General features: G+C 40.4%; 1 protein-coding gene across 3 annotated transcripts in view; it reads left to right on the forward strand.

The window, feature by feature from the left end:
* LOC142103527 (uncharacterized) overlaps window positions 1–18,255 on the forward strand; it is a 66,500-nt gene that overhangs the window by 26,074 nt on the left and 22,171 nt on the right. For all 3 annotated transcript variants that reach the window (XM_075187570.1, XM_075187571.1, XM_075187569.1), the window contains exons 2-6: window positions 140–475; window positions 3,800–4,123; window positions 6,438–6,545; window positions 9,845–10,303; window positions 14,743–15,105. In XM_075187570.1, coding sequence (XP_075043671.1) covers window positions 157–475; window positions 3,800–4,123; window positions 6,438–6,545; window positions 9,845–10,303; window positions 14,743–15,105 — 1,573 coding nt within the window. In that variant the 5' untranslated portion in view covers window positions 140–156. The remainder of the gene's footprint in view (window positions 1–139; window positions 476–3,799; window positions 4,124–6,437; window positions 6,546–9,844; window positions 10,304–14,742; window positions 15,106–18,255) is intronic.

An 18,255-nucleotide genomic window follows, 5' to 3' on the forward strand; every position in this document is an offset into this window, starting at 1 on the left:
AATAATATTGTTTATATTAGTGGTGATACATGAAAATACTCTTTATAAACACCTACAGAGAATATTTCCAGATGGTTATAATGAATCCAGTGTACTCAGAGTTGTAAAGAATCTAATTCATTGACTGTTTGTTATTTAGATGCACTGAGAGTCACTATGGTTAAACCACTTATCGGAGCATTGAGAGAGGAGGATGTGACTATTCCCTGTGATATCTCTGATTTTGAACCCGGGAGAACTGTTGCCGTACAATGGACCAGGACATGGGATGGAAACACGACAATTGTCTATGATCACATTCCTGGACGTGTAACGGTCTATAGACCAGGAGCTTTCATGGTGGAGATTGAAGTAGAAAGAGGAAACGCTGAACTTCACATCCCGCGTGTCCAGTTCTCTGATGAAGGAGAATATACCTGTACTGTTATAGTCACTCCTGATAAAGCGGAGGGGAAATCTGCTCTGGAGGTGTCAGGTGAGTGGTAATAATATGATATACACAGGTATCCAAAGAGAAGGACAACATAAACCTAGGGGTATATTTGAAAAATATATAGCATCCAATCAGATTCTAGTATTTTGTAGAATGTACTAAATAAATGAGAACTGGAACCTGATTGGTTGCTATAGGCAACATCTGCACTTTTTCAAACCTGCAGTTTAGTAAATATACCGCCTAATATTTAATTGTAATTTTTACGCTCCCATTGAACGAGTTATTTATGAAGGACAGAAAACATCTGAAGTACAATAGTCATAGCCCCCGGCTTTGTGATGTGGTTCCTCTACTGTTACCCAGTGTGATGGGGGGAGGGGGCAAGTTAGAAATTAGCGGATTGGGGTATTCCATATAAAATAACATGTCAATTTTAAGCCCCCTATTATAATTAGGGGTGTAGATTGAGCCATATGTTAAGCTGTCCCCCATTTAGCCGGACTCTGCAGAGACTCTTACACATAGCTGCCTAAATGACCAGATTTTCAGACCACGACTTGGTGACTCTTCCACTAGGTTGAGTGGGAAATCTTTGTACAATCTAAGCACATTTATACAGGAAAAGCACATTAACCAATGATCATAAAATATTGTTTAACCAACAGTCCCAGATATTGAGCCCACGTTTCCGTTGCTGATTTGCGCTGGTTTACCTGGGGTGCGGAGATTGAGAACCTGTTTTTCACCAGGGACCCCCACAAGGGTATAATGGGCTTTGTCACAGGGAATAACACACGTTATTACGTCAGATGTAAGGGTCAGAGTCAGATTGCTGGTCTTAAAGTGGCAATGCCCGGACCCACCAACTGCATAATGTATTATACATTGCCGCTTTAAAACCAGCAATCTGACCAATAAATCTGATGTCATTTGACTTGTAGACATTTCACAAAGTCGGATTTAAATGTGACCGGATGTAACCGTGTAGACAATGGTGGCTGTAAGTTATATAATAAGTCTATAGTTCTGCCTTGTCGGGATTACAGGTATCGGATAGTTTATGTCACTCTCATTATTGTTGGCTTTATCGCCGACGGACAAATGACTTTTAGCCTTTTCATAAATAGAGCCCAAAGTGACCTGAAAACACACAGGAGAGAGACCAGACAGGGAGTGACGGACAATATAATGAAATACAGCCTCACGTGGAGCAAATGATTATCTCATATTTGTGATTGTTATTGTGGGAAATATAAGACCATTTCTAGAAGTGAACAGATATTATATATTTATTGAGGAATATAAGATAATATAACAATATATGTAGCCGTTTCATCTTGATTGCAGAATATAAGATTATCTATAGGAATATATACTGACAAAACCTTTAACAGAAACATTAATAACATTGTGCAGGTCTTAGAGCACCAGCGTGTACTGTAGGGAAATAAGACGGCTTAAAGTGGGATTCAGAGGAATAAATAGAAAAGAGATTCGGACAATAGTGAGAGAGATTTAATTAAGCAGCCACATAAAGAATATATCAGAAAGAGTCAGGAGTTTTGTGCTTAGGGCAGGGGGCACCATAAATGAATAGAATACAGTAAGGACAGAGTGAGTTAGGGACAGAGAGGCCAAAGTACAAGAGAAAAGTACCCGGTCTACACCGCAGAGTCACAGGAGAAGCCTCACCTGGAAATAGTTCCAGAATGGTCCCCTGAGGAGTCGCCGGTCAACCGGGGAAGCATCCCCGGGGAACCACGGCTACCAGCCACATACTACCGGACCAGACTAGTGCTGATATCACAGGCCTGTAATTCACACCTTCTACATTGGAATTTACAAGCTGTTAGAGCAGTAGACTCGACTCAGAACTTTCACGAGAATATTCTTAGACATCAAGGACAATTTACATTGTTACGGTATTTTCCTGCATCTTATTTAGTTAACAATTGTAAGAAGTTTTCTTGTGTATTAAATCTGACTGACATGCTGTATTATCATATACCTTCAAGTGAGAAGGATCTCACCCTACTCACACAGCAATGTTGGTCAAGGACTCAGAGGGTTGTAGTCTTGTGTTAGCTGTGTAGAGGGTGGTAATAGGGTAACCTAGGGAGATTAAGATGCTGGTTGAGGAATACTATAAGCTTGTCTGAAGAGGTAGGTTTCCAGAGAACGCTTGAAGTTTTGTAGTCCAGAAGAAAATCTTACTGTGCGAGGGAGGGAATTCCACAAAGTGGGTGCAGACTGAAAAAAGTCCTGTAACCGGGAATGGGAGGAATTGATGAGTGTGGAAGAGAGACGCAGATCTTGTGCAGAACGAGGGGTCGAGTTGGGAGATATTTTGAGACCAGTGAGGATGTGCGTCAGTGCAATTTTGTTGATGGCCTTGTAAGTTAGTAGAATAATATTATATTGGATTCGTTGAAAAACAGGCAACTAATGTAGAGACAGACAGAGTGACTCAGCAGAAGGATGATTTGCAAGGAAACTCATTGTAGCCGCTGCGTGCAAAATAGATTATAGGGGTTCAAGTCTGATTTTGGGAAGACCACTAAGGAGGGAATTGCAATAGTCAATGCGGGGGATAAGTGCATGAATTAGAGTTTTTGCAGTGTCCTGTGTGAGATATGTGCGTATTCTGGAAAAAAAAATGTTTTTGATTGATATAAGCATAACCGTAATTGTAACCATTTATATTACTTGGCGATATTATCTTTATTTGTAATATAAATAGTAAAATAATATAAATTATTATTATTTGCACTGTGCTCCTTGAAGTGACATTTAAGTGACATATGTTATATCATTCCTCAAACCATACACAAATAATATTAATGTGAGAGATATTTGTTACATTTTTATTTTGTTTGAAAAGCATGACTTATTGGCACTTTTCTGGTGGTAATTAATTATTTTATGTTTGCCATAGGTCTTTGAAATAACAAATTATTATTGTTTTTTTACTATAAAGATATTCACTAAATAGTCAGTAAAGGAAAAAAAATATTCTTATTTCTTGTTGGAAGTGACCACACAACTCATTTATATTGAGTTTTCTTGGATGAAAAGTGCATGGAAATGACACAAATTGATTAGATGGCTCCGATCACTGCCCTGTGTTTTTATCATGAAGAGCAGACATTGACCACCTGCAGCTCTCCATGAGCTGTGAAACTACAAGTCACAGCATGCCCTGCCAGCTATCGGTTAGCAGAGCCTGCTGGGATCTATATTTTCACAGCCCCTGGAGAGCCGCAGGTCGTCCATGTGTGATGTAGAGAGTAACAACTTTCTATACGGCACATTTATACATCTTTTCCTGTACATCTCTAGTGATTTACGCATTTTGTTGTGCAGTTCGTCTGTCAGCTACACTGACCCCGGGAGATATCAGTATTGAGCTGGGAACAGAAAAATCGGTGTTGTGTGAAGTCACCAATCTTTACCCAAAGTCAGCGTTCGTACGCTGGGTCCGATACATTAAGGATCCCCCTGGCTGCGTGGTCTTGGATCGGGGGACCTGCACCACCGATGCTGTTAATGGAGATGCCACGTTTAATGTTACAAGTCACCTGACGTTAAATCCTACAACAAAAGACGATGGTAATAATTATTCCTGTATCGTGACCCACAGATCTCTGAAGAAAGACCTGGTAATGAATTTTACTCTGACTGTAACCGGTAAGTGAGTCTTTACAGTATCCTGCAGCTCAGATACCACTAGCAGACTGGTGGACACTGTAATAAGTGTAACAAGTTATAACAGACGGGAATATGGAGATTCCATACTTATTGCTGTCATCATGTGATAAATGGAGACTAGAGTTGTGTAACACTCCTATAGGTATCTGCTAGAGTGTAGTGCGGACCTGGTTTCCAGATGCTCTTCTCTAGGTCACGGCAGTGGGACAGAAAACCCCTGAGACCCCAATACAAGTAGGACACCAAGGGGCACATTTATCATCACTCGCAAAATATGAAAAATAGTTTTCAATCCTTATCGCATTGATAAGGATTGAACTATTTCTCATATTTATTAAAAAAGCAACACAGGAACAGCAGTTCCGAAAAACTGCTAATCCTGTGAAGTAGAAATCATACTTACCACAGCTGCTTCGTTCCCGAAGCAGTATGTGGTCAACGGGGGTCCTGTTCTTACTCCAGTGCGCATGCGCCTAGTGAAACCCTTGGGCATGCGCACAAACATCTCTGTTCTCTATCGGCAATTATAGTTTGCAGAGAGAGAGTGTGATTGACAGGGAGGGATCATGTGATCCCTCCACACATGCACTGTCCAGCTCTGCTCGTCGGAGCAGAGCTGACAGCACTGAAACTTTTCATGAATGATAATGTACGCCAGCTTCAGCTGGTACATTATCAAGACAAGTTCCCGAAAAAATCTATTTTTCGGAACTTGTTAGATTGCAAGAGGGAGCAGTCACCATACTATTGAATAACTTCCAAAACGAAGCAGAATGCAAAGCAGCAGATATCCGCGATATCTGCTGCGATGCATCTTTAATAAATATGCGGGGGACACATCGGGGCATGGATTCTATGTTAAGTGCACGTTAGTGCACCATCACAGTTTGTTAAATATACCCCCAAATGTTTTAAGTGTCGTCAGTATCATACAGGAACAATGCATCACTGAAATGTTTCTTAACTAAGAATGATTAGCAACAAGTAATTGTATATAATATTCACAAGCCTGAGCTAATGGACGGTACCTTATAGTGCATCTAACTTGGCTGTTACTATGGGCAACACTATCGGGCCTTAATTCAGAATAACAAAAGCAGTAATAATATTCCTATATGTTAATACTTCTATAATGTAAACAATTTTGTTGCATACATTGTCTAGAATACATTAATACAGTTCTAGTCTCTAACATCATAAAGAACAATTACTTTCAAACAATATACTACAAGCAAATAATATCACAGTCTATGAATCCCCTTTCATGAAGTCCATCCTCAGCAGAGCATATTAGCATAGATGTTCTCATAAGTAGATCGGTTAGAACCAGACAGGAGGCACTTTATTATAATGGAGCCACACTATTATAATGGCAGTCCTGTAACTTCAGTACAGCCATCAAATACAGCAGTTACTGTCTCAGGTATGTACTGAAGGTTGGGTGAGGTGCTCCACTCATGTAAATGTCTCTGTAAATATAGCTCACAGCTCTTAGAATGCAGGTATATACTGTGCAATCAGTAACCGAGGGAACAGTGCAAAAAGAAATCACAAAGGACATTTAATGATCCCATTAACGTTAGAGATTTTGGGCCTGAGTCATTAGGGAAAATAAGGCAAAAAAATTAGTTTTCTCCTAAACAAACCATGTTACAATGCAAGTGGTGCACATTAGTTTATTATTTTGCATATAAGGTAAATATACTGGTTGTTTTTTCATGTAGCAGACATACTTGATAGCTTTATATACACTGAAAATTAAAGTTGATCTAGGACATGTCCTACCCCAACTATAAATCTGTCCCCACTTTTTAAATCTACCTCCCCCTCCAATGCAACATGGTTTTGCCCAGGTGCAAAGTTACTCCTTTTTTTTGCTTTACTTAACTTAATGAATCAGACACTTTGGTAAAAACTCAAGTTTCAAGTTGTTTAATCCTCTGCAAATTATAAGTAAGACAATGGGAACCAAAATTGATGGTAATTCACAAGATAGTGACATGAAGAGGAGAATGTGCTTGTAAATAAAATTTATTTTGACATTTTCTGATCTCTGCTCTGTGACTGAAATATTCTCCTGTGCCAGCAATATAAACTAAACTAGAATAGACAATATTAGAATAAACTAATTTTTTTTTTTTTTATCTTTTTTAAAATCTTTTTATATTTCTGAAAAATACAGCCTCTTATAACTGAATGAATGGAATATTAAAATTAAACTTTTTCGTTCTCTTGAAAAATGCAGAAACATGTTACTATGTACAGACATTTTACTTGTTCTATGTGATTACAGAGCGAGAAGATAACACTGGGGCAGTTATTGGAGCTGTGATTGGGACACTTATCTCTACGTTACTTCTAGTTGCTGCCGTTTTATTCTACTTTACAAGGTTTAAGAAAGGTAAGTTGTATATAAGATGCTCTTCTAACACCAACACTGTGACTATCACTGTGCACTGAATATTTATTTCTAAATACCTTACACATTAAGCATTAGCTAACAATGTTCAATTATCAGATATGAAGCATAAATACAAATAGGTTGGAAATACTTAAAAATGTATTTTAAAACTCACGGACCAGAGAAATTAGTTCTTTCACACAAAAAAACTAATTGTTAAAAATCTGTGAGATGTATTGAGGAGAATGTATCAACCAAGCGATGCTCAGTATCTGCCAAACACTGAATAGAGCTATGGTGTAATACGTCTTAGACTAAGGCGATTCCCACGGTGTATCACACACTGTATTATTTATGTAGAGGGGACTTTACCACATGTAATAACATAGTAATTTATACACCTTACGTGCTATATGCTTCATGCTGACGGATAAAGCATTCAGAATATGTCACTGTGAGCAGTAATACACATCACTGACACCACAGTCATGTCTTCAGCCTTCATATCATCCAATCAGTTCCATCCTCAGCCTTCAGCCTTCATATCATCCAATCAGTTCCATCCTCAGCCTTCATATCATCCAATCAGTTCCATCCTCAGTCTTCAGCCTTCATATCATCCAATCAGTTCCATCCTCAGCCTTCATATCATCCAATCAGTTCCATCCTCAGTCTTCAGCCTTCATATCATCCAATCAGTTCCATCCTCAGCCTTCATATCATCCAATCAGTTCCATCCTCAGCCTTCATATCATCCAATCAGTTCCATCCTCAGCCTTCAGCCTTCATATCATCCAATCAGTTCCATCCTCACTCTGGTCTATTGTATTTCTCCACAGTACAGTATTAAACGCAATATGATCTTAACCCCTATTTGTACAAACTGGAGACTGGTCAGAGTTTTAGAGCACATTTTAAAGTATTTATGACTTATTTGTATTTATGGTTTGTCTCTGATAGCTGAGCATAGTGATTATTATGTGTAAGGTTATTGTGCTGGTACTTAGTATTGAACGTCTGAAGGCAGCATAACTCTAGAGTCCTCTTGTGTATAATTATCTTTTATTGAATATATACTTTGTTTCTGCAGGAAATAAGGAAATAAAATATATACAACTTTTCATCTTTAGCCAGAAATTAACAATTTATTGACTGGGTGACTTTAACACCTTTAGGACAACACTGATAATCACATTTATTTCCTAGTGATTTCCATATTTATATATCGGAGGGGCGAGTGTAATGTCTGGTCTCACTAATCTCCTACATGAATACCTGAGATATACCTACCTGTGAGGATACCGGGTTTAATGTAACCTTCTGCGCTGCACAGCTGGCCTATCCAGTACCTATCTAAGGTTCAAAATCACACAGGCAGATATCTGAAATAAAGCAAATAAGTTTATTTAACAAAATGGTAGCACAAGACAGCAATAAACATATTTAAATAATAACTTGCAACAAATAACACTACAGTCTGGCACAGACAACATACAGGGTATAATGCAAACCACTCACCAGTATCCTTGTCACTCTCAGGGACTGCTGTCTATCCATCCAAGCTTCTCCCCTCTCTCCTTTAATGCTACCAGCAAAGGTAGCGGCCTTAAGTCACTGTCACTCTGCTTTCGGCGAACACACAGCTCCCCTAGACCTGGAGAGGTAGATTAGGGCAACGGCAATACTCCAGGGACTGATTGCTCCTTTCCTGTCGGGGGCAGAGATCTATATCTCAATGCCAGCCTGACTTCAGCTATCACTTTTTAGTGAATGCCAATTTGCTGTCCTCTAGAGCTCTCCTTTAAGCCCAAAAATGACCTCATCAGCAATTTCAGGACCTGCCTGATTGGTCCTTTTCGAGGTTTACCTTTTCACAGGTAATCATGCAGACAAAGGGATAGCAGATGAATCACTCCTGATTTAATTAGGGGCAGGTATTATTCTGTGGCTATACAGCAGAGTTTGGTAAAACAGGAGAGATCACAATCCAGACACATTTACATTTAAATACACAGTCCTCTGTAATTAAACATCCAGCTCACATTTAAACAAAGATGAGACCCCCTGGTGTGCTGTACATTCATACAGGACTGGTGGACAATAACCCTTTTGCCTAGACTGAAACAATGGACTAGTCTGCACGATAATGATACATGCTGGCAGACCTTTTACTACTTTCAAAATAGAATATACCCAAGTCTAAATATGACTGAGAAATATGGGGAACCAGAGGGCTAGAAAAAGTATATGTTTTTATGGTCCACAGTTGACAGGTTGAAGTGATATTAATACTTTGTTTCCCCACACTCCCGTTCTGTAGATTAGAAGAGGTCCAGGATCAATAACCTGTCTATATGTGGCTCTCACACTACTACACAACATATATATCATTCTATATGACTTCACTATATAACACGTATATATCATTCTATGTGACCCTCACTATATATATATATTGGTATTATGTGCCCCTGCGATTACATAGACTCAAAACAGATGGTTCTGATAAATGTTGAGGAGGATGCCCGGATGCCACACACGGTGGCAGTGACTCAAGCTACGGAGATTCTGGAAACCGTCAAAAAGCTCCTATCCCTGTGTTATTGATTGACGTCCCTCTCTAGGTTCTCTCTCCTTCCCCTTGGGGTCCCCTCTCCACTTGCTACAAGAACAAATTAATAAGACCCATTGTGTCAGATAGCAGAGGGCTGGATATCACCCTCTGCCCCCAGCAGACAAGCTGTATAGAGCACACATCGTATGAATATATGACCAGCATCATTCACAATTCCTCCTGGACGTCCACTTTTAATATCGACCTCCCATTTGCTTCTTGAGTATCTGAGCTTCATATTAGATTTTAATTAGGCAAATTACTGGTAAGTCCTCTTGGTTCTACAACCCCCCGCTTTCCCCTCTATGTCCCTGCGGCCGGCCACATCGCAGCCTCATCTTGTTTTACTCCCCCCCCATATTAAAAAGAAAAATGGTTCAGTGCCTCATTTTACAAAGATCACTACGTGTAATGGAAACAAATGTTATCATTCAAATATATGTTGTATATTGTCTACTTGTAGTGCAGTTCTTGTAATTGTACATTACCACTGAAAGAACAATAAGTACAGTGTAAATGGTTCCATCTGAAATTCCATGTTTCTACCTCTGGGTGACTTTATAGTTGGATAGCGGAAACCTCTATTGTAGGGGGATCCTGATAATACTCTGCTGCTATAATGTATATATTGCCCAGTCTGTGACACTTTACTAACAGGTTATTACATGATATTTATTTCCCACAGACCCTCCCAGTCTTTCTGAGATTATGGGGAATAAAGAGATAATAGACATGACCAGGACGACACTCACCTGTCAGATCATGAACTTCAGGCCCAATGACATTGAGATCTCTGTACGTCTAAGAAGAGGAGAGGAGATGAGGATTATCCACAGCTGGAGGTCCAGGGACCACACTCCCCCAGCCCTGATGACCAGAGATAGCAATACTGGGGGTGATCCTGTGATTATAGATGTAGATGAACACCAAGGACTGATTAATGGGGCTGTAAATCATGAGAGACCCCTACAGATAGAAATGGTTCCTGTTATAAAACCCAGGAGATTTGGATCTTTCATCTGTGAGTGTTCTATTCATATAACTCCCAGCATTGAGGATAATGGAGCAGAACTATCTGTAGAAGTATCACACCCAGCTCTGACGTCACCGGTCTTTGTACGGAGAAGACTGAACGTCATTGGAGGTAAGACTCTTCTCTCATACTTCACTTGTGGTTCATTATCTGGAGGACTATTTTAGACTTAGAAGCAGTTGTTTAAACTTGTGCAGAGATCTAAATTCACTTCCAAATGGTGCTTGGTCAGCTCATAACCAGCAAAAGGTACAGATAAGGAAAAGGAATGATTCTCTACAAGAGCACAGACCACAGGTCCCTCCTGCACTCATTTGTCAGATAGAAAAAGACCTAATATAAACCCTGCATTTAATGTGGAAATATACGTTAAAGCAACAATCACTTACAGGTTACTTAACTGAATAGCATGATACTAACTCTTATTAGTGACTGTGCTAATAAGAGTTTGTAAAGATACGTGGTTCCCAAATCACTCAGACACGGTATTAGGGGAAAAATAGAAGGATGATTTATTCTGAAGAACATGATTAAATACAGCACGGCCCCCTTAACGATAGCAGGTCCAACAAGTGAGGAAATCAGTTCAAATAAATCCAGTGAGATAGGTTCCACAGTACATCTCTGGCAGAGCATCACCTCTTGGCCAAAGTCAGTTACACACGTGTCCAGCTCCCAGGGTAGCCTCTTTTATCACCTCCTAATCCCACCTTGGGAACTGCCTGCCCAGGGGAGTTGAAAAAGGTCTCAATTGGTGGGCTTCTCACACTATCCAGCCCCCTTCCCACCTCACCAGGTGTCCTCTCTCAGGTGACCCCTGCTGGGTCAGGCTCCTGGCTGTCTGTAGAGCTCACTAGTGGACAATAAGGAGCAAACAGAAATAACAATGGTAGCTTAATTCACCTAACTTCTGAGTGTTCTGAGGTGGAATTTACATCCATAAGTACTTTTCCACGGAGATCTAAGCCACAACTCATAAATGGACATTTGAGACATATGGTAATTACCTTAGCTAACACAAGCAAAATGACTTCTGCTGTCCTGTTATTTTCACACAAGATGGCAATATTCTTTATATTTATACTACATACAATATTGCAGGTAAGAGCAAGGGTAAAATGTACCTAATACCATGAAATAATACACATAACACACCAGTGCTCAGGTATATATAGTTAGACTGGGCCAAGGATTAAAAAGTACATTAAACTGTAAGAAACGGGTGATGAATAAAAAGTTCTCAGTCCAGTAGCACCTCGTTTTGCGACAGAGTTATTTAGAAGTTGAGTGGATTCTACCAGGGGGTTACCCCATCCCACCAGACAGGTAATACATCCCATGGGGGGTGCAGATATAAGTAAAGACACCTGTAATAAAAAACATATAGAAGTATAAATGTTACTACATCCACATCTACACATACAGAGCTCCCCCCTCAGGAATAAAATTATGGTCCCTCTGCTCTTCCAATACATGCACTGTGGTTTCCAAGGTGACAATCGAAGGCGCTTATCTCATGTAAATGAAGAGGTCGTCATACTGTACAGGCTACTATCACCCCATTAATTAGCTCTTTAATTCTGCTCCCAATATACTTCTCATTTAACCTTCATTTATGGTTCATAAAACTCATGAGAAGGGCTGGCTTTATTTCATATTTAAATTTCACATGTGGGTATGTATAAGCATTGTGCTTTATCCCACCGCCATGTAGGTACAAATAAACCACAAATAGGTCTCGGTTGCATTTGCGTGGCTGGAAAGCTCTGCAGCCTTGAAATATCTCCCCGCTAACCGGGGCGAAAGTCTACATCACCGGGTCCCATGGCAAAATTTGAAGGGAGGGCCCAGCTCTGTCATGGCCCCGTTCTGCTCTACTTATGTGTAGCGCAGTCTCTGTTTCTCTGTGCTTGTGCTGACATGAAGACGTGAGCTAACTATAGGATGGAAACTATATATATCTATATATCTATCTATCTATCTATATATATATATATATATATATATATATATATATATATATAGTTAGCACTCCAAAATAATAGCCTCAGTCTATTTCAGAGTCTTCTCCTCCCACAATATTACCACTACCTATTAGCTAGACAGTTATGGTGTTACCCAGCCTGGGTTACTGGCTCGTCCTGATAGGGTTTCCTCCAGCGGCACCACAATGCCTGGCCCAGAGTCCCTGTCACTGATGTCTTGTACACCAGATTACTCCGAGATAGAATAGCTCTCTTGGCATTCTGCTCTCCCTATATTCTTCGCTATGTACACAGGAAGTAGGGTCAAATGTCTCAAGCCTCCCCCTTACCGCAGGGGTCTCTCAGTGGACACTTTAGCTGTTAGACATACAGTCTCTGTTACCTTGTTTATACAATGGAATAGCTTGACTCAATTAGCTATTTGGCTGAATACACTAAACAAAGGGTTATAATATAACATCAAGGAATGACACTTCATGCTTGCGTGAAACAACAAGACATTTAACACATAGTATCTGCAACATTACGCAATCTGAGTCTGTGATATTTTTTGATACAATAACATTTATATTGATACATATTAATACATTTCCCAGTGCTATTTCAGCCAGTATATTACTGTGGAGGCAAATTGCATATCATCTAGAAGTTCTAACCTAATTACCTCTCAGATTACCTGTTGACCTAGCTAATTAACATGGGCTGCCAGCTAGCTATGTCAACTTACTCAGAAATTGTTCTGATTACAAATCAGGTCTACGCCACACCTCATAACAATGGACATTTGAGACCAATGATAATTACCTTGGCTAACACAAGCAAAATTACTTCTGCTGTCCTGTTATTTTCACATATGTACCTAATAACATGAAATAATAATACACATAATACACTGATGCTCTTGTGTATATACTTACTGGGCCAAGGATTAAAAAGTACTTTAGACCATGAGAAACGGGTGATGAATACAAAGTCCTCAGTCCAGTAGCACCTCGTTTCTTGGCAATATATTTCCTGATGAAACAATGTGTTGGGGGAATGGTTTAATGTGAATGTTGATTCTACTGATGTATGTTGTTCCTGTCTGTGTACCAGAACACCTTGGATGTATTTACACCATACAACTTAATCTGTCAATATTGTCTGTGGAGGAGATACATTGATGACATATTGTCTAAATCGGATGTCATCAAGAAACTAATGATGAGTTTATCCAGGGTGATGCTGCGTGTAAGAGGCGGGGATCACATGATCCCTCCACACACGCCATGTGAAGCTCAGCTCTACGGAGCAGAGATGAACAGAACTGAAAACTATCAAAAACATTTATGTACGCCAGCCTGAGCTGATGTACATTAACATAAAGAAGTTCAGAAAATCGGAACTTGGTAAATAGCGTTATAGTGCAGTCGCCATACACTGTTATGGGAACTGCACTGTAAAACAAAAATTGATGCAAAGCAACAGATATTGTAGATATCTGCTGCAATGCAATGTTCATAAATTGAAATGTTGTTTGGATCCCCGAAAACGGACATTTTAGGGGATTGTAGATGGTAAAATTATTTAGTAAATAGGCCCCTTTGTCACAATATATATAAGCATCTGTGGCACGAGGATATCATACCCTTAGAGATTCAGGAGAGAAAATAAGCTAAGAGTGCAGCGGTAAGGACCCTCAACACTATTCATTTGCTATGGCCCCAGGTCACTATCACTGAACAATCAGGGGTGTAGGGAAGGATGTGCACTAACGTTGCATCTTAATAATAGGGACAAGTAGGTTTTTGCTGCAGCACAGGACTGACCCTACTTAGCTACAAGACAGCAAAGTGGTTGTCATCAGTCTTTATAAAGATGTGTACAAGAATTTTCAGTTTTACTCCCTTTGTTAATAATCCTGAGCACACAAAGTTCACACTTAAAAAAATTCCCTACTAGCCATGTAAATAACACTCTGGGTGTGTGATAAAATACAGAATATTACTGACCAGTGAATCAGCTTTCACCAAATCCGACGGCTCCTCACAGAGCTCCAGAGATCCAGGGCCGCTCTCATCTCTGTTACTACTGCAATCTGTGTATATAAACTGCTTTATAACTGGGTTTATATAGCACATGGGCTCTTAGTGTATTGCTCGGCCTATAGCAGAACCTGGATCCTCTCTAAGGCTGGTCAATAAAGAGTTTCACCAGATTGTATAATACTGAGCCTGAGCTAATTACCACTAGTGAAATAATACCTAACTCAGATATAGTTTGTTCACCATTCATAATCACTATCAGCATTTGCTGCCTGTTTCTGATCTTCCATCTCCCAGTTACAGCACTTTCTCTTTCTCTGTCATTTACTATATTTACTGTGTTGTCTTCTTCTCAGACCACAAATGCAGAAAGTCTCATCCCTTAGAAGTTTCTATGGCTCCATCTTGTGCTTGGTTAATAATGAAGGGTTAAAAATGAAGTAATCATATAAAATCCAAACTTCCATTTTTTTCTAAAATTGCATAATATATGTTTGTTTGCACATTATATATTTATTTATAAATTCTGTTTAATGTCTAGTTCCTCCCAAATTACTGAAGATCGTGGCCCCTCATCGTCTGATACATGATGAGATGGTGACTCTGACTTGTCCGATTAATGGATTTAAACCCAGAGCTTTGTCTATTATTTGGCTGAAGAAGGATCAGAACAATCAGGAAACAGAACTTGTAACGTGTGATTCTACTGGAACCATCATTCAGAATAATAAATATTCACACAATTTAATAGACAATGAACATGATGATAAATCTTACAGCTTACTAAGTGCCTTCATGATGAAACCAAATGTGTCTGATGATCAAGGACTGAAATATATTTGTAGAACCCATCACCCTGCGACAGGGAAAATTGCAGAACAAGAGCTGGATATGGAGGTGACAGGTGAGTGATATCCTACAGAATATATACCATACACATATAACTTATTCTCAGTGTTACAGCCGATGGATCTGTCTCATCTACTAGATGTAAGAAATGTGATGATTACAGTCTCTTCTTTTTAATGCTGCTTAGAACACCGGGCCAAAATGGTGAGGATGGTGTTATAACTATAGCTGCGGATGTAGTATCAGGCTGCTGTTTGTTCAATATGTCAATCTGACATATTAGAGCGTTAATTGAATAAGTGCTTCCTCTCACGCCGCTCCTCCTCTGCCTCCCCTATCTGTCTTTCCTTACACTGGCTCCCCTTCCCCTACAGAATCCTTTTCAAACTCCTCACCACCACTTACAAGGCTCTCTTCGACTCTACTGCCCCTTATATCTCCAACCTCCTCTCCATTCATACTCCTGTCCGCTCCCTGCGCTCAGCCAACGACCGCCGCCTCTCCTCCACCCTTATCACCTCTTCCCATTCTAGAATTCAAGACTTCTCCCGTGCAGCCCCCCTTTTCTGGAACGACCTCCCTCGTTCCATCCGTCTCTCACCCAATCTGTGCTCCTTCAAACGTGCACTCAAAACTCACCTGTTCCTTAAGGCCTACCAACCATCCACTTAACCTCTCACCTCTTCTGGTTCTCCCCTGGCTCCTTTCTCTCTCCCGTTGCTTCACTGGCTCCCTTATGTACCTGATTCTGTTTACCCTCCCTTAGGATGTAAGCTCGTATGAGCAGGGCCCATCTTCCCTCCTGTCTCCTTACCTGTTCTTCCGCTCCGTCTCTACTGTATCTGCCTGGAGTTTCTGAAGTACTGGTACTTTGTGTTTATTGTCCTGTACTGTCTTACCCTGTATAGTCTACTGTTTGTACCATGTACGGCGCTGCGGAAACCTTGTGGCGCCTTACAAATAAACGATAATAATAATAATAATAAAGTGCTTTATTAGGACTGAGAGGGAACGGTGTCCACCAAGGCTGAACAGTCTACCGTATTCCCATGTACGTGGGTAAATACTTACACCCAGGCAGATATCCAGCTTAACCAATGGTAGCTTTTATTAATGAAACAGCAACAACAGGCACAAAACAAATATATATTCAGGAGTAACAATTACAGGTGTGCACAATGGACACGAGAGTAGTCCATACGATACAATACCGGTCCTATTATGGCCACCTTGGGAAATCCGACTATAGGCTTACACTTTCCTGGGAGTACGAAGCCCCAGTGACTGCCAGCAGGGCAGTGGTCCGGCTTCACTGTCGCCTCACTTTTGGTGAGCACACAGATTCACAAGACCTGGGGTAACTTATCCAGAGGAAGAGGAACAGGGGTCCTCGCAGTCCTTCCCCTGATCTCCGTCAGCTGGCAGGAACCATTACCTCCTACATCAACCCCCTGAAGCTCCACTGCTCTATCTTATACCCACAGAATAGCCTCAGGCTGTAGGGTGTGTTGGGCTGTCTGCTGTGTCTTAGGATATTAAGGTATAGGAATACAATACACGTTTCCTAATTAAGGTGCTTAAATCAGACACAGAAAGCCACCAGGTCTGGCCTGTGAATACACTACTAAACATTATCTCGTTTGCCTACAGATATAGCTAAAAGCACAATATTACAGTTTCTGATATTTATCCTGTAATGTGTGGTTAACTAGCAATATAAAGGGCAGGGCCAAATATACACAATCTATATAAATGGTAACAGCATAATGTAAAGGTGACTATTCACTCCATTGTGTTGTAAATATAACACTTACCTGACTAGATTTTAACAGAGGAGGAGACACTACCCTGAGCTAGATCTCCTGATGTTTAGGTAACAACGATAGTTTCTGTTAAACAATAGTCTGGTCTACCTGATAATATAATTATTGATGTATTGTTTCTGCAGACCTAGAATACACATAGACTTACTCTGTTGGCATCAGTGACCAATAGGAAGCCCAATTGCATGAATACATCACCTACAATGTAATAGATAATATGACAGAATCTCATAAATTAATTAATATATTAACAATCTTAAAGCTAATATCCAAACACAGTATGGGGTGAGCACAGGCATACTATGGGAATAAAAACACACATAAGGAATACACAGTCATAATGTGTTCTAGGGCAGACCCTCTCAGTGGCGGATCCAGGGGGGGGTGATCGGGGCGATCGCCCCCCCTTAGCAGACACTTGCTGCCGACGGCTGCACAGTATGTGCAGGTCCGTCCAGCCGTGACAGGCAGGGACAGTGTGCTGCCCGGCTGCTCTGACTGTGATTAAAACACAATCAGAGCAGCCGGGCAGCACACTGTCCCTGCCTGTCACGGCTGGACGGACCTGCACATAGTGTGCAGCCGTCGGCAGCCTAAGATGTTAGAAAGGGGCGGGGCCTAAATTGCCCCCCCTAAATAGCCCCGGGTACAGTAGTTTTCTAGATCCGCCCCTGGACCCTCTAGGGGGATATTGGGGAAGTTCGGTGACAGTTATATATCCTCTAGGCAGAATGTCTGTGTCGTAATAGGATTATCTTTCAACTGAGCCATAACCGTGTGTTTGAGTGTCCTTGTCCCACAGGAAGGTGAATGTTGATATTTGATGCCCTCCAAAGAATCTTCTCTCCAAGCCCAGCACACAGTGTTAATTTAAGTTGTGCACTTTGGGCTTTTCCAGGGATTTTGTAACAGGACATTATCCAGTGAATGAATAGATCCTACAAACTGTCCTTCCAGGGTAACTGCAGGGTCTGATGGGAATGACTGTAACCAGTGGTAAGCATGCGGAGTCTGTAATATCGTTTGTCCCTGTACGGCGCTACGGACACCTAGTGGCGCCCTATAAATAAAAATTAATAATAATAATTAATAATAGACAAGAAGTAAAAATTAACGTTAGACAAACTTGAACCAACTTTCTCTACCAGATTCTGAAGGATAATGTTACTAAATCTAATACTAAAGCCCATCCAGACCAGGTCAGATGAGAGGCTACATATATGTTTGCATTTGGCTTCTTGTTTTATTGATTCCACTAACTAAACACACTCCTGGGTTCTACAAAGAGCCAATAATATAGGTCTTCGTGTATGTTAAGAATGATATTTGTTTGATTCTACAAAAACTGGTAAGGACTATAGAAAAATAACTCAAATACCTTA

The sequence above is a fragment of the Mixophyes fleayi genome, chromosome 10 (genome assembly GCF_038048845.1).
Source record: "Mixophyes fleayi isolate aMixFle1 chromosome 10, aMixFle1.hap1, whole genome shotgun sequence".
Lineage (NCBI taxonomy): Eukaryota > Metazoa > Chordata > Amphibia > Anura > Limnodynastidae > Mixophyes > Mixophyes fleayi.